Source organism: Alosa pseudoharengus, unplaced genomic scaffold (assembly GCF_046254945.1).
Source record: "Alosa pseudoharengus isolate Yale_2024_CS ecotype anadromous, Long Island Sound unplaced genomic scaffold, YU_APseudo_1.1 YU_APseudo_1.1_scf_12, whole genome shotgun sequence".
NCBI classification, from domain to species: Eukaryota; Metazoa; Chordata; class Actinopteri; order Clupeiformes; family Clupeidae; genus Alosa; species Alosa pseudoharengus.
Genome location: NW_027468587.1, coordinates 3944164 through 3964163, shown reverse-complemented (window position 1 = coordinate 3964163; position 20000 = coordinate 3944164). Strand labels below are relative to the sequence as shown.

The following is a 20000-nucleotide window of genomic DNA, read 5'->3' as shown; positions in this document are numbered from 1 at the left end:
GACGATTAATTGCGGCCTTCACAATTTGCTAATTGCATTAGTTCAAATTGTATTGGTTCAAATTGCGGCCTTCACAATTTGCTAATTGCATTAGTTCAAATTGTATTGGTTCAAATTGCGATTTCAATAAAAAAAATCGTCCAACCAAGCTGAGCATGGCCCCAGCTGTGGCGCAACTGGCTGGGGCACCTGCACCGTACGCCGGCGACCCGGGTTCGATTCCCGCCCCGTGGTCCTTTCCGGATCCCACCCCTGCTCTCTCTCCCATTCACTTCCTGTCACTCTCCACTGTCCTATAATTAAAGGCATAAAAAGCCCAAAAAAATATATATAAAAAAAAAAAAAAAAACAAGCTGAGCATGTGAAGCACTATTTCTGCGCCATCTGACTCCCTTAAGCAAATGGCTCTACCACAGTGTGGCAACTTTAAGAGGAGCAAAAACTAGGCAAAACCTGAACCTGAACAAGCAACTACCTTTACTTGGTCATCTAATGTCACATCAGCATAGGAGGCATTGAACCTAGCTTCACTGTGTGTGAAAATAGATTCTAAGGCAGTTCTTTGGTGATGTTATGATACACAGGTGATGTTATGATACATAGGTGATGTTATGATGATACATAGGTGATGTTATGATACATTTTTATTATATACTAGACAAGCCTACATGTATACTGAAACCACAGTCCTAATAACTAACTTCAACTTCAGTGTTGACTTCCTGCAGTGTTTTGAGCAGCATAGCTGTTGAAATTAGCCACATGAATGGAGTCTTGGAAGTTGACTTGGAGGTGAGCATTTCTTGGAATGCATCTCAACAATAAATGAATGTCTGGTTCTCCCTGATTGACAACTTAAAGCGATGGTTCGGAGTAATTTCACCCTAGGGTCCTTTGCACCATGACCCCGAGCCAAATACCCTCCCAGAACCTGTTTTCCCTTGGTCGAACCCTGGTCAAGTAGCGCTGTCAGAAACTAATGAGTTTCTGCAGGCGCTATTATACCGCTGCGTCGACGTTACTTGGGAAAAGCCCGTAAAAGTCCTGGCAGGAAGCGATTACATCAACGTTTTTTGGTATATCCAGTTTTTAATATATTTTTTTCCGAAGTGTTTACAACTTAGTGTTAACTAATAATTGTTGCAAACTGGTACTATAAACAAAATATTAGTGCATTCCTGGATCTACATCCTTATGCATGCTTCCTGCCAGGACTTTTACAGGCTTTTCCCAAATCACGGAAGTAACGTCGACGCAGCGGTATAGTAGCAGATAATAGCATCCATCAGGCAAGTGTTATTTAAATAAACTCCTGGTGTACTTACAAACTTTTCAATGCTTCGTTTTATGAGTAAAGAAGTAAAGTTTCGTACCATTCAGGGCATTATTAGTGGGGTAATTTACGAGATAAAAGTTGGTTCCATTACGACTGCAGAAACTCATTAGTTTCTGACAGGGCTACTCGACCAGGGTTCGACCAAAGGAAAACAGGTTCTGGGAGGGGGTTCGGCTCGGGGTCATGGTGCAAAGGACCCTAGAGTGAAATTACTCCGAACCATCGCTTTAAGGGCTTAAATTCTGGAAGACAAGTGGATCTGACCAGGTATGTCTCACCGCCAGGTAGTCTACATAAGACAGTGTGAGGTTCTACAGGCTTTGTGTGTGTGTGTGTTTTGAACATGTGCATATGTGTGTGTGTGTTGGTGTGTGTGTGTGTGTGTGTGTGTGTAAACACACCCATGGAAAAAATCTCCTTCCCTGCTAGACTGCAGAGGACTTTGAGTCCTTGATCAGTCATTAACCTAGACACACTCACTCATTCACCCTCCTTCCATCATAATCACACAAATAATTTGGGTCATACTGGCTCTGAATCACTACAGTAGTGTTACAATGTAGCCTGCTCGTGCACACACACACACTCACACACACACACTTTATACTCTGCATTCTTATTCCTCATCTGACACCCAAGAGAAGGGCCTGTCCAGCTCAAATGACCCATGCAATGGCAGATCATCATAAAGCTATTAGGCCCGGTGGTTTAGGAGTTTAGAAACTGGACTGTGGTTAACAGAGCTTTTCAACCGAGAATTAAAGCTTTTGTGGGTAATTTCATTTAACACGGTTAGTTGAGATGAGAAATGATACTTTAATCTTCATGAATTAAAGCTAGGAGAATTACACACGAGGAGGAGAAGTAAAAGGGAGACCTGGTTTGGGGGAGGGAGGGAGAGAGAGGGAGAAGGAGAGAAAGAGAGAGATTAGGGAACAAAACTATCTCTGTCTTTAAAAGTTTTCTGTTTGTTGACCAAAGATTACAAAGCTTTCACTGCTAAAACAGACAGACCACTGTTTCTGTCTCTCTCTCTCTCTCTCTCACACACACACACACACACACACACACACATAGAGAGGTATTCTCTCTCTCTCTTTCTCTCTCTTTCTCTCTCTCTCATACACACACACACAGAGAGAGAGATAACTTGGAGAGCTTAACTTATGCTGCCTTGCCTACATGTGCTCTTCAAAAGGTCAGAATGTCCTCGTTGAGAAGTCATTCTTCTGACTTCGGTGCGAATATGTTTTGAAGTTGGAAAAAAGAAACAACATAGGCCTAAATGTTTCAAATAAGAGTGTTGCTCTGAGCGTTTTACACAATGGCGAGTGCTGTTTCCAGTATACAATGAAACACAAATAAAATGGATCAAGTGGGCCATGACATGAATTTTTTAAACATGGTATTATTGAACATTGATTAACATGTATATTTTCCCTAAAGAATGGTGTCTAGGCATTTACGGGAGATGGACAAGCAGATTACAAGTGACAAAACTAATATTTGCCAAGTTCACATTAAAATTGCTTCTGGCATTGAAAGTCAATCAATTGCTGCTCCATCGAAAATTTTGTTCAAACACTGTCTATATAAAGGGTGAGACAATGTATCAAGGGTGAAATAATTTTAAAATGTATGAAAAAACAAAAATACAAAAATATTTTACACATCTTAGTTTTGAGACCTAAATATTAAAAATATATATATAAAATAAAATATATAAAATCTGAGGCGGTGCAGCGACCATTTTCCTGGATTTTGTCTAATTTGACACGGAATGACCTAACTCGGATAGAAAAGAAAATTCCCCAAGCGTAAACACGACATTGTGTGAGAATTGAATCATGTGCTCGGAATTTGTAAATTTCGATATTTCCGATAGCACCTCAGGGCCACATTAGAGAGACAGAGTGATGAGTGATGCTGCAGTGTGAGTCCCACACTCCATCCAATCAAATCACAGGAGGGGAAATAAACTCTTACTCTGACACACACTGAGCATGAGCAGTGAGGAAAGATGCTGTATTGATCGTGTTTAAAACAAAACAAAACAAAACTGAGAGTGAGACTACAAGTAAACAGCCTAGCAGAGAGTAGAAGAAAACAGCAGGCGAGTGAGCGAGTGAGCAGATAAACAAAACAGACAAAGACAAACACCGGCGCTCCTAAATGAGATGGACGAGCAGAGTCCTCCGCGACTTCATTTCGGACGATCGATGCTCCCGACGCCCTCCAAGAACAACGCATCGATTAGAGCGGCCCTGACGCTCTAACGACCTCTTAATCACGCACAAGACTGGCATTCCAGAGGGCTGATGTCACCCCTATTATCTGGGAATCCTCCTGTGCCAATGCAGACATAGAGGGAGGCCAGGGCGGAGCGTTCGGGGGTGGACCGGGGTGAGTGGGCATCGGAGCTGGACCGGGGCCCATGATCCTCCGCACAAAGCCACTCCACTAAATGACTGTAGCGTCTGGTGCTTTTTAAGGAGTCACCTGAGGCGCACAGAGGGATGTCTCGGCGCGTCGGAGGGCCGATAGGATTGTTCTCAGTGCTCTAGGCTTACAACGCACAGCTCCACTGGAAAGGGCCTCTGGGGTCAAGGAACAAGAGGCTGCTTCTCTGTGCAGTTTACACCCTGCCAATCAACCACCAAGCTCAGTCCTACTGGACTGGTCTTAAGGTCTGTGACTGGTGAAAGCACATACCTCATCAAGCATGCACTAAGTGCCATTCCTTAATGTATTTTGTAAAGGTTTGTGAGGAGGGATTGTCTGAGGGAAATGTGAAACTCCATGCAGACTAGTAGACATCAGTGGACTCAGTATTGGCAGCTACTAAGCTATATCTGCATGTATGAAGGATTAGTAATGTTGCTTAAAAAGCATCACAGAAGCCCCCCTTCACACAGTCTCCCAACACCTTCCCTAATGAGCCACTTTATCGTTCACTGCTGGCTGGTCATATCAATCCAGGAGATAACAAAAGTCAAAACACACTGAATTACGGTGTTGTTTACCTGACAAACTCATATGAACATTAGTTCTGTTCCCGTGTTCAGCCTGATAATGTTTCAATAGAACAAGATAATGTATGGTTTGTTTTATTAACTGCATTTGGTAGTACGACTGTGGATTATGACTCAACTTTGAGCCCTCTAATGCATGATACCAAAAGGAACTTAAAAGTCCACTTTCAAACCTTATGAGTTCCTTTGGTCTAGAACAGGGGTGGGCAAACTTTTTGGCTCAAGGGCCACATTGGGTTTCCTTTTAAAAGTTTCTTATAAGAAGGAGATATCAATTATCAACAATGACAAGCCAGCTGGAACCTGCCGCGCTCTCTCTCCCTCTCGTGAGCGCTCAGACGCGTTCCCAATTAAATGGAGGAGCATAAAGTTCAAGTTAGATCTGCTGTGAAGGAGATAACAAAGAGTAGGTATCATATATCATCGCTATAACATGATGTTTTGACATTGACATTGTAAACATTCTCTAAGAAGAGTGAAACGCAGTTTGCTGTAAAGCTAACCAACGTCGTCTCTATCGCAGCCTGATAACCAAATTAAATGCTCGGCGGGCCGGATTAAAGTGCTTGGCGGGCCGGATCCGGCCCGCGGGCTGCAGTTTGCCCACCCCTGGTCTAGAATGACATTTCCTATCAAACGTCCAACTACATAAACATGCACCTGGCTACGACATACACCTGCTCAGGCTTAAAGCTTTTTCTCTGACTGTGAGACTGCCAAGCCATGAGTCTGGGCTGTAACACAAAGCTTTGTGACTGAGCTGACTGTATACAGGAATGTTGATGCTAATCCACTTTAACCAACGCTGGTCAGAGCAGAGGCCTTCACCTGATACTATTGCCGTCATGATTATCGCCATCTCTCACTGCCTCATGCAGATGCGTAAGGTTTCTGATAACAGATAGCCTGGCTGTAGGACACAACAGAAAGAGAGAGAGGGAGGGAGAGATTCAGATAGAGAGAGCGAAAGAGAGAAATGATACTATTGCCATCATGACTATCACTATCTCTTACTGTCTCATGAAGGTGTGTAAGGTTTCTGATAACAGATAGCCAGGCTGGGTTGTTTAGAGAAGCACACAACAGAAAAGAGAGAGAGCAAGAAATGGATAGAGAGAGAGAAAGAAATGGATAGAGAGAAAGAAAGAAAGAAATGGATAGAGAGAGAGAAAGAGAAAGAAAGAATTAAAGAGGTACACAACAGAGAGAGAGAAATAGACAGAGAATGAAAGACAAACACTGCACACTCATGGCCACAAAAAAACAACACACAACACCTTCCTCCCTGTACAACACACAACACCACAATAAACAACACACAACACCTTCCTCCCTGTACAACACACAACACCTTCCTCCCTGTACAACACACAGCACCTTCCTCCCTGTACTTGGTACACTGTTGAGGCATTGCTGGTTTTGTGATTTGCAGACAAATGACATCAGCCCCTTTTGGCCCGTAAGCCTGCTGTCCCTGGTTGCGACGATAGCGAGTCGGCTGCTTTCAGATTAGACAGGCGCTATACCAGCCTGTTGGGGCTTCAGTGCTATATGAGATCATCCCACAGGCCTCTGTCACAATCCCAACCCCCATGTCTAGATATAGGCCTTTGTGAGCCGCTGTTAAATGCATGGCCTATGCTGATAAGGGCTGGGGTGACCTGGCACAGACGCACGAAAACACACACACAAAGAGTGCTCACTGGCTCTTGCCTGCAAAAGCACCCCCCCCCCAATCAGGTCTTCTTACTACAAATACTCACAATGCTCCTCTTTGTTAAATATCGGCATGCACCCCCCCCCCCCCCCCCACACACACACACACACACACACACACACCAGAGGTATAAAGTGTTGCTGACAGGTATAGAGTCTGTGGTCCCACAGTGCCAGAGAACATCTCATTAAAAACTGCACGGGTGGAACAGGTCACCTTAAAAACTGCACGGGTGGAACAGGTCACCTTAAAAACTGCACGGGTGGAACAGGTCACCTTAAAAACTGCACGGGTGGAACAGGTCACATTAAAAACTGCACGGGTGGAACAGGTCACCTTAAAAACTGCACAGGTGGAACAGGTCACCTTAATAAATGAAACTGTGCACTTGCGGCGCCTCTAATTGTAGTCAGTCAGTCTATTTGCTTCGGTTCAGGAGTGAGCACGACTACATACAGACTGTACCAGTATTAGGCTATCATTCAGGAGCAGTGTTGGGAGTAACGGCGTTTAAGTATAACGGCGTTACTAACGGCGTTAATTTGTCAATAACGGAGTAATCTAATTAATTACTTTTTACAACGTTACAACGCCGTTAACGTTACTGGACATTAAATGCGGTGCGTTACTTACTTTGCATTGATTGAATAAACTGTGCAATCCGAACGCACCCCTGGCTCACAGCTAGTGAGGAGGTGGGTTAATAACGACGTAAGCGATTAGGATTGGCTAAGGCAGAATCATGTTTCATGATAGCCAATCAGAGCCAGTGTTTTTACACACTTGCCAGCACACGCGCCACACACACGCAACAGCTAAAGTAGAGATTCGATGAAACAGAGGTCAGGAGCAATCCGATGAAAAATTGGCATTTTCAAGGTGGAGATATAAGCACTACTTCAAATTCATTGTGGTCAAAGGCAAGAACGTGCATGTAATGTGTACATTAATTCCAGGAGCGAAGACTTTGTCGACATCCGTTGTAAGCAACTCTAATTTAATGAGGCATCTCACACACGCTAGGCCAAAAACACCGATAGCCCCCCTCCACCAGAGATGATAGCTCGCCATCCACTAGCAAAGAAGGACTCGGAGCAATGTCCTCCAAGCAGCAAAAGCTAGATCTTTCTGCCTCACAACAAAAACCTATGACACAGGCTGAAGTCAACCGTAGGTCTGTCGATGTACAATTTCCCCTTGGGGATCAATAAAGTATCTATCTATCTATCTATCTATCTAATAAATATCGAAAGTTATGTAGCCTACAAACACCTGTCTGTTATACTAATTTCAACTGGCTTTTCAAAACTGCTCAAAAAATCCAAATTCTTTGACATATAGCAACTTTTTTTTTAACAGTAACGCAAATAGTTACTTTCCCTGGTAACGAGTTACTCTTATCATAGAGTAATTCAGTTACTAACTCAGTTACTTTTTGGAACAAGTAGTGAGTAACTATAACTAATTACTTTTTTAAAGTAACGTTCCCAACACTGTTCAGGAGTGAGCACAACTACATACAGACTGTACCAGTATTAGGCTATCATTCAGTAGTGAGCACGACTACATACAGACTGTACCAGTATTAGGCTATCATTCAGTAGTGAGCACGACTACATACGATTCAGTAGACTACTACTCACTACACACACTGTGCTACAGTTTTCTATGGTAGAGTAGTTAGCTCAGGCTAAATGGAGTTTTTCACAACAAAGGGATTCAACAGGGGTGGAATCATGGCAGAGGTCAGAACACAAGTAGTTTGTGGAGTTTGTGAACAGCTTGGGGAGAGTTCCGTCCCTGCTTTAATTACTTAGATGTGACGTGACAATACGATACGATGAGATACAATACCATACTGTACTGCTTTTATTGTCAATGATGGTGATTGTTCTAGGCCTCAAGCTTTAGTTATAGTTTATGTGCTTCTATATATTAACACTAGGTACACTTTGGAAGTTAATACAACCTCTACGAAGCCAATTTGATGGTAAACAAAATCGTTGGGAATGGGAATCGTTCACCTAGTATACCCATAGAGCATAGCAGTAGCGGGTCGCTACCGAGAGAACCACTGCAACTTCAAGAATTGCCGACCCGAAGGCATTTCGCGAGAATCTGACATTACCTTGTCAGTAGATATAGCTCTTTGGAGATGGTTTTTGCCTGTTGTTAGTCCTTCGCCTCAACAACAAAAGCATTTTCATTAGCTAGTTTTAGACCTATGTGTAAGTTCGCATGCGGATGCCAAGCGGTTGTGCCGTATATCTGAACAACCTAACTGGCCATTTGGAATTCCGAACTTAGTCGGCTATTACACTACTCCCCTCCTAGTATTTCCGACGGACATTATGAGCTTGTGTCTGACCAAAGCGAAGAACATGCGGATATTATGTTCATGTGCGTGTGAAACTACGTTCAACCTGTTCAACCACACAGAGATTCTGTTAATGTACGTCAGTGTCGTTCACACATATGACCGCATAATGTTATCCGACACCTGAAGGGTCGGAAATCCGTTTGACATACTCTGCATATTCTGAGGAGGACGAGTCTGAAAGCAGCTATTGTGTAGGGGGGGGGGGGTGGTGGGGGGACAACCCATGAGAAGTAGACTATTTACAACAGAAGGATAAAATATAAATATATCCCGACTCTAGGGGGAGCTCTAGAGTTGCCAAAAATACCTGAAACTGCATAGTATACCATTAAAGGGATAGTTAGAAAATGATTTAATTGTTCTAAACTTACTTAAAATTATTTCGAGTTCATAAGTGTTAAATGGTAGTCACTTCTGGGATTTATAATAATCTGTTAAAAAGACAGCTTAGACTTTCACCAAAGATTTCTAAAGACATGAAAGCATTTCAAAAAAGTTTACAGCCTCTGCCTCAGTGCCCTGCAGAGATGACGATTTATTCCTTTACTGCGCAGAGAGGCATTTCAAAGCCCCAGCGGTAAGAAGGTGAGCGCTCACACCGGCAGTCGAAGCGCGCCTGGCGGGGAATCTTTCTAAACCGACTGACTGCAGAGAGAAAAGGAAGCCCACAGACACTCAATCACTGTAAAGGGCTAATCCCTTCTCGAATGCTCCCGCGCTCAGCCTCTTGCTAAGTCCTTCCTCAGTTCTTCCTTGCGTGCTATTCACACCCTGAGAAAAGAAATGTGTTTTATCCAGCATGCAGAGCGTCATCACGTCTTTTCTGGCTCATTATCGTCAGCCAGGAGCTTTATAATGACGAATGCCGGCTGGACTATGATTATAACGTATAAGGTGCTGGGCAAAGACATAAACAGAACAAGAGAGTTTTTTCCTCAATTATCTTCTATCTAATTCCTAAACAACTTCAACATTTGCAATGTTAAGCTTGGGTCATGAGTTGACATTTTAAGCCAAGGCCCTTTTTCCCCAAGCCTAAGCACTTCAAGAGTTTTTGGGTACTTCTTTTTTCCATAAAATGCTCCTTTAGCCATAATGGCCATTATGACGTGAAGTAGCTCTCGTGGTATTCTCCTTTGGCGCTTCCAACAGTGGCTTTAGTGTCTGCTCTCACACACAGGTGCATGGAGCAGTGACAGGTCCAGTTTTTAAAGCATCAGGTGCTTTGATCAGCTGGCAAGTCAAAGCAGGCCACTGCCACGCGAGGTAAACCCAAGACAGAGCTTCTCTATTTCCTACATTCTTTCTTTCTGTCTTTTTTCTCTCTCTCTCTCACTCTTTCTTTCTCTCTCGGTCTCTCTCTCTCTCATCTTCAGTGGATCAGTAGGAGACATCTTTGCTGCCAGTAAAACACACATACAAGCACATAAACACTGACAGATAAACACAGCTTGAGAGTGTCTGGGGATGAATGGCAAACATTTGGGATGAATGCGTGATTGTGTGTGAGTGTGTGTAGGGGGGTGTCAGACAGCCCCCTTCCCATCCCATTATCTGAGTGAAGTGGGGCGGAAAACCAGGGCAGCTATGCTGAGAACGCTGCCCCTCAGCCCTCTCTCTCCATCTCCCTCTCCCTCCCTCTCTCTCTCTCCATCTCTCTCTCTCTCCCCCCCCCCCTCTCTCTCTCTCTCTCCCTCCCTCCCTCTCTCTCCCCTCACTGCTCAGTCCACCACAATAAAAATGGCACCCATCAAACTTGTCCTCCTAGGCAACATTTTAATTAGGCTATACCCTCACACATTTCTCTCTAGCTCAAATGTTTGCACAATGTCCATTATCACTCTTTGTTCATACACATGACAAACACCTCGGAAACATTATTCATTTCAAATTCACAGATCTTTCTTTCTCAACTATCCACAGACACCAAGAAGGGACCCCATGACAATAGTTCAGCATTCGCCATAATCCCTTTTTGTCTGGAACTACAACAACCATTTCACTCTGTGCAAATGTCTCATTAGTTCAACATGGAATACTTCCCATTGAAAATTCAAATAACAAACAATGAGTAGGAATACCTAAATAAATTATGCTAATGCATAATGGCTTAGCCTTAGGGCAATCTATCATGACATGTTCTTGAGAATATAGCTTCCCTTGTACCTCCCTCCTTACTTGGCTTCAGTTACATGATGGATGCGGCTTTCCAGTCTTGTCTGTGTGCATTCCTTCTGCTCAACCAGACCCCTACCTGAGCATGGGAACAGTGTGTTTGTGTGTGTGTGTAGTCTGCAGAGTGCGTGTCCTCAGAATGCCTGTCCGCAGCAGAGCTCCCTGGCCTGCTGCTCTCTGAGCAAAGTCAATTTGCTCGTCTTAAATTAAATTGAGGCAGTCTTGCTCTCAGAGGTGGAACATTAAATAAAATTAGGAGGGGAACCTTCACAATGCACTCTACCATTGTGTGCGTATGTCTGTGTGTACTCATCCTGTGTGTAACAATGTGTGTGTGTGTGTGTGTGTACACTCTTCCCTGTTGTCTATTCCCCCTTGTGTATGCACAATAAATCATAACCCTCCCCCACCTCACTCTGCCTCCTATAATTTCATTCCTGTCTTCATTCTCACACACAACTTAATCCTCTTGTCCTGATGGAACCTCAGGCCTTCACTAGAGCTGCATTCAGTGATATTTGTGCTCAACAGCCATTAAAATACACCTCTCACTTCCATGCTCCTGAAGCACTGTGATTGGCAGGAATTGTTTACAATGTTTGATTTTTCCATGCAGTCACTGAACAACAGCTATTCATTTATAAGGAGCAATCCATTTGACAGTGTATGGTATTAGAATTCCGGATTGCACCGTTGAGTGTCTAGATAGAACTGCCAGACAGTCATTGGCATCAGGGAGTTTGGGTAACACAGCAAGAAGCGTAGATCGGAAAACACAACATGTCTATTCTTCAAATAAATAAGAAATCTTCATCAATGTACAATCATTACCAAACTGGAGGTAGCCAAACAAGGGAAACAAGGGAAGTACCTCAAGGCCAACATCTCAATTGCTTCCTGAGTAGATGACACCAGTACAGGCCCTTGGGGGAGATAACAACTATTCCTTTCCCATACACACAACTGCTGCCTCACACGCAAAGGTATCCAACATTTTGCCTGTAAGCAATAGAATGAATCTCAAATCATTCACCTGTCACTTAATCACTCACCTTTCATCTTTGGCTTGAGGCGTTGCTGCATCTGTATCGCGCATATTTGTGTAAGGTTAGCGTCAACATCAGGCTATTTTAATTAAATAAAAATTACCTAAATTAATAATTAGTAAATTAGCCTATCTGTATGCTCTTCGTTCTAGCGATAGCTTTGGGGTCTTCAAAAAAATGTCTAAAGACTTCTGTTTAGCCTACTAACTACTTAGCCTAATTTTCCTAAAAGAGTCGCAGTTTGTTTAGTTTTTAATTAAGTTAAATGTAGGGCCTACTAAGTTATTTTTTACAGTGCATGAAAATGCACTGTTCTGTTATCCGAAGTCTTCTTCTTCTTCTTCTTCTTCTTCTTCTTCCCACCAAATGTCTGCGTCTATTTCAGCTTCAACCGTTTAACGTAGAAACTTCGTTCAAACTTTGTAACGTAGGTCTTGAAAAGGAGACTTGAGGAATGTATTTTTCACTTTTGTAAACTTTATACTTTTTTGAGATATTAATAAAAAACAAGCTTATTTTCCCCCATAGACTTTGTATGGGGACTATGACATCATAATGGGCTAATTAACTTGATTTGCACCTGCATCAACTTCCAGCTGCTCAACTAGGTCCCATCAAAAAGCTAGTTAAACTGATTGCACCTGTATCAACTGCTTTCTGCTCAATTAGGCCAACTCCCTCTGTGTATCTCCATTCTACAAGGATATAAGGCACATTCCATCCAACTTTCTATCCATTCATCCTCTTCAAACCATTCACTCATCTACCCATTAAACTATCCCATCAACATCCATTAAACAATCTGCCTATCAACATCCATTCAACTTTCTGTCTATCAACATCCATTACACTATCTACATTTAACTTTTAAACTATATACTCTGTGTCAGGCTTTAAACATACAATCTGGCTCTACAGATCCTGTTCAACTATTTCCTCTGCCCACAACTGTTTCAAAATAAATGTCCTCACTACAATAATTCACTATTAAATAATTTAACTATTTAAACTACTCAACTATTTAACTGTTCAGCCATTTCAACTGTCAGTTGTTATCAACTATGACTTCTGCCAACTGTTATCAAATAAAATGTTGTTTTGCATTTTATGTTAATATACAGTATGTTTATATTTTCATGCACTGGTAATTTCCTCGAAATTACATTTTCTAGTTTTAATTATTATTTAGGGTATATGCCTTTATAAGATACTAATTTTAATGTCGGTGTAATGTTTATGGATGTCATTATAAGTCACTTTTGACAAAAGCGTAAGAACCATAAACAAACATAAGCTATCTGCGTTTTCCATCTTAGGTCAAAACATTTGCACACCGTGAACGTCTTTGGCTGGAAGCTGCTATCTCTAGTCGTAGCATAAAATATGTTTTTCCTTTTTTTCTATTTATTCAGTTCTATTGTTATCCTACATAACCAAAAGGGCAAACAAACGCACAAAGTAAACTGTCGACTTCACTTCGAAAGGACTTTGATACGACCATCAAGAGACCATACAATTGAGGACACAACCAAAGTTATTTGTTGGTTGAGGTTCTCCCCAGATACGCTGTGTGACAAGTGATTTTCAAATGACGTTTTGACCGCGGTCCTGCGACTCCAACCTTTGCTTGTTCAAGAGTTTCTAAACTACATGACTCATTCTTATCGCACGACCGACCGAAACCACTGCGGAGTTATCATAAAGACATAGAGAGGTCTGGAAATTGGATTTCAAGAGAATCCAGAATCCAGTAGACCTAATAGCAAAAGGCATCGACAAAATAGGATTTTGAAAGTGAGTGGAGAGCAAAACGCTTTATGAACGAACCACTTCATGGACAAAATGAGACCCATCTGGCCATGTCTTGAGAAACATGAGCGAAGTTACAACTTGTATCACTCATAAAACTAAAGAAAAACTAGAAAGTAAAAACGACTTAAAATACTTGGAAAACTTGTCAGTAGCCTACCTTCTAGAGTCTAGACTTGACTAAAAGTTCCGGCGACGTCAAAAACAAAATCAACTGTAACGTCAAACTGCTAGCTGCTATTGGTCTGCGTGATGTAGCCACAGGTGGTGCACCTGCGACTCGCACGCCTTCAATCAGTTAACGCTCCCTAAGTGAGCGGACAAACTACAGTAAGATAGCCAGATACACCGACAGAATAGAACACACTCAACCTTATTTTCGCTGTCCAACATTACATTAACAGAGAAATAACATGGTTGGCTAACCAACGCAGCAATAGATTGCCAGTGTGTGTTTCTAGGAACCGCTTGTCTTAAAATGTGTTGTATGTCAAATAAAATCTCAAGCGACATGTTGCGCTAACGTTAATCAGATAGCTATAAGTTGCGACATCATTTTATTGTTTATGAATAAATATATAAACGTGCTGATTAGCCAGTTAGCTCATGTTAGCCAGCTAACATAGCTGGCGCCAGATAACCAGCAACACAGCTTGTTAGTCAACCTATTCAAACTAGGGCTAACACGCTAACGTTAACTTAACATCCATTCAAAGTAGCCTATTATCCTACCTTCTTTTGTGGGAAAGTTGTCAGACTCTTGGTTCTCAGTGAATTTTCAGTATCTGAAATGTGTTATCCCTCATCCGGCCGTATACTTTCCAGCAATGTATGGGGCTTCTAGTAATTTAAGATACAAAATCGTAACGTTAGTGGATCGGATAGGCAGACAGCCCTGTCCTGTCGTAGACAACCTGTTACCTTTTTGACCGATACTATTCGACCCGCCCAGTCCCGCTCGAAAGAATAACACTATTGGATAAAAATGTCTTTGTGGGTGGAACAGGGGACCGATTGTATCTTCCGCATATTGGTAAAGCCAATCTGTCAATCTTTGGCAGTGACGTAATTCCATCAGACCTTAGCCGAGTTTCTCTGGGACAAAAAAAGAGTTTAAAAAATGTCCTTGCTTAGGCTTACAATGAACATAAAAATGTATGGTAAATTCCAAAAATAAAGTTTGATTTAAAAAGAAGTTAGTAATAACAGAAATAAGATTCAGAATCTTTATTTTCTAAATATAGGAGTAGAGGAATTCCTCTTGGTCATGGTCAGCATAAAAAATAGTCCAGTAAAAATATATTAAAATAATTTAATACATGAAATAAAAGTAATGATGATTACAGGCTTCACAAACTACAGGCAATGTTCTGCGATGCACGATTATGGAATCTGACATTAGCAGTGATAGCCCACCTTTACCATGAGTTCTCTTGTCAATTTGCGTTTCATAGTTCTCAGATTTTTAGTGATAGGCACTAGCCTATGTCTTTCAAACCCCCACACATCCACACACCTAACCAGACGTTGTCATTTGAAGATTAGGTCATGTTTTTTCCTAGATAGGTCTTGTAGCCCAATTGAGGCAATTTAATTAGGAGAAATTTGGCCATTACTTTACCAGGGAACCATACGGATCTGAGAAATCTGCGTTAGACATTGGAGGGCCTATCTCCTCGTCGCCGCTAGGGCGTGCTACAGCTGATATATCAAGTTAACCCCTCTCAGCCTCTGCGATACAGGTACTCTGTGGCAGTAGGCTTGTGTTTGTATGCGAGCGAATCCAGTTAGACCCCGTTTTGAAATGACAACGTTTCTATCCCCTGGCTGAGAAGAAATTGGATCTCTGGGAGTAAGACCACTTAGGCCTACTTACACCATTTAGGCCTACTTCTGTAAAAGTGAGTGTGCAAAGTGTTGCGCTTCATTTAATCACCTTGTGTGAAATGGTGGGGCTCTGTGCAGATAGCTAAAGACAGACTACAAAATAAAATCACAAAAGTCTATGCATGGCAACAGCATGGTCCAAAATTAACATTAAAATTCACGTCGATGTGACATTTAGGTCTACATCATCCATACTAGGCTATTCGAGGTCATCCATTCCAAAGCAAGGTGCGCGGTCAGCCATATCATCACCGTGCGCACCGCCAATTCCCTATCAAGACGTGGCCGCACATAGGGCTAAATCCATTAAAACACACTATTAGTTCGACTCATCAGTAAACACCATATATTTTGCTGCGTAAGAAACAGAAAAGAAGAAGAAAGAAAAGAAAGTCCAGAAAGAAATGTCTTGTCACCAGGATATGGATATTGACCATGAAAAAAGCATAGGCCTAACTGTGGCCATAGCTTTAACAGCCTTCCTTATTAAAATGAGTCTGTCGCAGATGGAAAGAAGCAGCCTACAAACACACACACACACGAAACAATTAGCTCCATCCCCTCCCCAATGTCCCAAACACAAGTGCACATCCTAACCATGATAAAAGCCACCCCCACCAGCTTTCCACACAGGCGCGCGCACCCAGAGACCCTTGAGCACTCAGCTTTTTGACTGTTGCTCAGATTGGACGCACCGGGAATGGGATCTCTTGTGAGAGTGAAGAAAAACTTCCAATTTTTCCGCGTTTACGCTCTGCAGAGACTACTCTTCATCCTGCGGGAATAGCTGCTCAAGTAGAGAACAGGGAAGACGACAAATGAAAAATAGGTAAATCAGTTGGGAAGAGGAGTTAGAAAAGAAACACGAATGGGATGAAATATTGTAACTTACCTTATTTATGCACTAACGTAACACGCTCCTATATATGCGCTTGACATTGTAAAATGTGGCTTTGAATATTACAGTAGGCTAGGCTAATTTGGGAAAAGGGGAGAGAATATTGGCATTCAAATTAGGCAACGCTTGCGTAAAAGCGCACGAGGACCAGGGTAATCCACTAAAATTAAAAACGATCAATTGGAATTTGACCAGGAAAGACAATACAATTCTCCTAAGTATTGTGGGTAGTGTATGGAGAGAGGCGCAGCAAAATTGCCAACCTGTAGATTATTACTGTTCTCACAGATAAAACCATGGCAAAGTGGTTTAAAGATTTCCCGACTAGTCTGAAAAGTGGGACCGATCGCATCCGTTCGGCCTCGGAATCAGGTGCCCATGGTCGGCCAAAAGCTATAGTGGCAGCAGGTACTGGGGGAAAGGGCAGTGTGCGTAAAAATTCAGAAAATGGTAACAGTGGAGGTGGTGTGGGTTCATTGCTTTCCGGGAGGAATCGGAAAAATTCGGCAATTGAATTGGGACGGAATCAACCAAGTACTGGGGCAAGTCCTCTGAAAGATGGAAAGATATGGGAAATCTTTATTCCTGGGAAAGGCAAGAAGAGCCCTAAGTTTGACGGAGGATTCGAAGATCACCGAACCCTCAGGACCTCAAGTCTGGCAGATGCTTACATCAACAGAATGATCAAGGTGGACAAACAAGACAAAGGCCAAAAGCACAATTTCGGGACTGGAGATGCAACAGCTGCAGACAACGAGAAAGGAAAGGCAACTTTGAAGACGGAAACGGTGAGATAGCCTATATCACTCTTTTGATATGCCTGCCGTTTGCCAAATTACATTTACACTTCTTAAAAAAAATATTTGACAAATAATTGGCAATTCTCGAAACGATAACAATGTACAAACTAGTCTTAAATAGTTTCTGTCCTCCTTTTTTGTAAGAGACCATGCTGTTTTCCTTTACATAGCTAGACACAAAGAGAGTCATATTGCAGGTCTAATTTGAACCTGACAAGACTCTGATATGGACACGTGAGAGCTGATGATAAATAGCTGGGGAGCATATATAATTCTGATGCTCACAGTGTCATTGGTGCATGGGCTAGTTACACATAGTATCCAATTACTCATAATCTGTGTGAACAGAGGAACAAGTTTTTGTTATGAAAGTTGAGATAAGTATCTCTCTCCCTGCTCCCTGGCAGTCTTTGTTTCAGCGATACTCTCTCTCCCCTCCCTTTTCCTTCTTCTGTCTCTCTAATGTTTCATATATTGTGGGGCTGTGTGAGTGGTATGGGAGTCACAGTAGCAGATTCAGTCCAAACACAATGAGAGCTAACCTCGCACCCTTCCCCATTTCCCGTCCCTGTAGCCCAGCTATCCAGCTCCCCCCCCCCCCCACACACACACACCACCACCACCCACCCACCCACCCCACACACACACACACACCACCACCACCACCCACACACACACACACCACCACCACCCACCCACCCACCCACCGCACACACACACACACACCACCACCACCCACCCACACACACACACACACACCACCACCCACCCCACACACACACACACCACCACCACCACCCTGGCTGCCACACAAACACACATCCCTACATGCACACACATGCACACACGTGCACACATCCTGACATACTCATAGCATCTCCATGGCATATGCCCTGTATCCATATTTTCATTCTCATAATTTGATATTGGATGACATACTCACACAGAATGTACGTCCACACACACACACACACACACACACACACACACACATCTTTAACACATACACACACCTACGTCCCTACAGACACACACACACACACACACACACACACACACATATCTTTAACACATACACACACCTACGTCCCTACAGACACACACACACACACACACACACACACACACACTGTGACACAATGCAAAGAAAATACAATGACCATCCTTTTCTTTGGGGCCCAAGTGAAGGCCGCGTTTGAAGCATTATGTCACTTGACACTGGCATTCCCCTGTCCCAGAGCAGAACTCAGCCTGCGGCTGCCCTCTGATCATAATAGGCCATGGAGCCGTCTCATGGAGCCGTCTCATGGAGCAGTCTCACGAAGTCACACAGAAATGGAGAGAAAGAGAGCAAGAACAAGAACAAGGATGGGGGGTGGGGTGTTAGAATGGGGGGGGTGGGGTGTTAGAATGGGGGGTGGGGTGTTAGAATGGGGGGTATCATTTTTCATGTCTGGAAGGTGAAGATGATAGGGGGATAGAAGATATGATAGGGTTGATTGTTAATGACCATGAAAAATGGTGACATAAGGGTCCTTTTACACCAAGTGAAAAGAGCGTAGCCATAATCACCATGGGTTCTATAATCACCATGGGTTCTATAATCACCATGGGTTCTATCATCGTAACGCTGGACTCTATGAGGCCACTATTGAAGTCAGAGTGCAAATGCAGATGCAGGAGAAATCAGTAATAACAGCCACTGAAGACTGTCCATGAGCTGTAATGATGTTAAGATGTATTGAGTTATTGATGTATTGCTAATCATTCTCTCTCTCTCTCTCTCTCTCTCTCTCTCTCTCTCTCTCCTTATAGTTGATAATCCTGGAGGATTACGCTGACCCATTTGATGCCGAGAGAACGAAGGAGCAGAGAGACGCTGAGAGAGAGGGAGAGAATGATGGCTACATGGAGCCCTACGACGCCCAGCTCATTATTACAGGTTACCTCCTTTTCTCCTGTCTAGCAATCTCATGGCTGGCGGAATGGATCAATAACACTTTGACTGATTGATAGGCTGATGGATGTGGATACTTAAAGAGCGTGCACTTAGCTTTTGTATAGCCGTGCGGTGAGAAGAAAAAGTGTTTTGTTTTGTTCGGACGCTGGCTCATTAGCTGAAAAACAACCAACCCCAGCCAATCTCTGGGCTCCCCTCGCTGCCTACCTCACTGGTGGTTGCTATGGTGACAGTGTTGTGCTGGGACAATGGGTGCAGTTTCCTCTTTGCACTTCCTGTTTCCTGCCTCTGTTTCCTGTTCCCATTCTCTGGACAGGAAATCACCCCGATCCCTTGCACCCCCCTCTTGCCAACCCCCGACTCCAGTTGTCCTCGCCGTGTATGAGTGCCCACCCCGTTCCCCTCATCCTCTCCCAATCACTTCCCCGAAATCAGGAAGCGGCCCTGTCGGCCAGCCAATGGCAAGCCGCGCTCGCCTTTCCCCCTTGGTGCTGCCATTGTTTTCGCACACAATAGGCCAGACACAAAGTGTCAGTCCGGCGAGGCCAGGAGTTTATGCTGGGAGACAGACCGTCAGGCTGGCCCCAGACTCGGCCCCAGAGGAACACACGCTTGCGTGCCTGGGAGCCACTGCCTGCGCCAAGTGGGGGGCATACTCACAAGTGTCCATTCTCTTTTACCTGCTGTGTGCTTACAGCTCTGGGTGGCAAAGTTGTCACTTGCACTTGTGGCCCATAAATATAAATATGAAATACAATGCACCCCGAATCCTGGCCAAGCAAGTGTGAAATGAGAGTTTAAACTTACATGTACATTATTTAAACTGTGTGTTATAGGTGGTCAGCCCAATCCATTTAGTGTGCAATACATGTATTTATAGCTACTGCACCGGTCAGCATTGGTGCTTAGAATATGGCCGACTTGGGTGCGATTCACAGCCATGGCAAGATATGTCGCTTT

General features: G+C 43.2%; 2 protein-coding genes across 2 annotated transcripts in view; one reads left to right on the top strand and one right to left on the bottom strand.

Moving 5' to 3' along the window:
• Positions 1-14386, bottom strand: part of cgna (cingulin a) — a 54019-nt gene extending 39633 nt beyond the window's left edge. The window contains exon 1 of the mRNA XM_076279600.1: positions 14228-14386. The gene's annotated coding sequence lies outside the window, so the exon portion shown is untranslated. The remainder of the gene's footprint in view (positions 1-14227) is intronic.
• A 1642-nt stretch (positions 14387-16028) lies between these two features.
• Positions 16029-20000, top strand: part of she (Src homology 2 domain containing E) — an 8956-nt gene continuing 4984 nt past the window's right edge. Inside the window, exons 1-2 of the mRNA XM_076279798.1 lie at positions 16029-17068; positions 18896-19022. Of these exons, the coding sequence (XP_076135913.1) occupies positions 16577-17068; positions 18896-19022 (619 nt within the window). The 5' untranslated portion in view covers positions 16029-16576. The remainder of the gene's footprint in view (positions 17069-18895; positions 19023-20000) is intronic.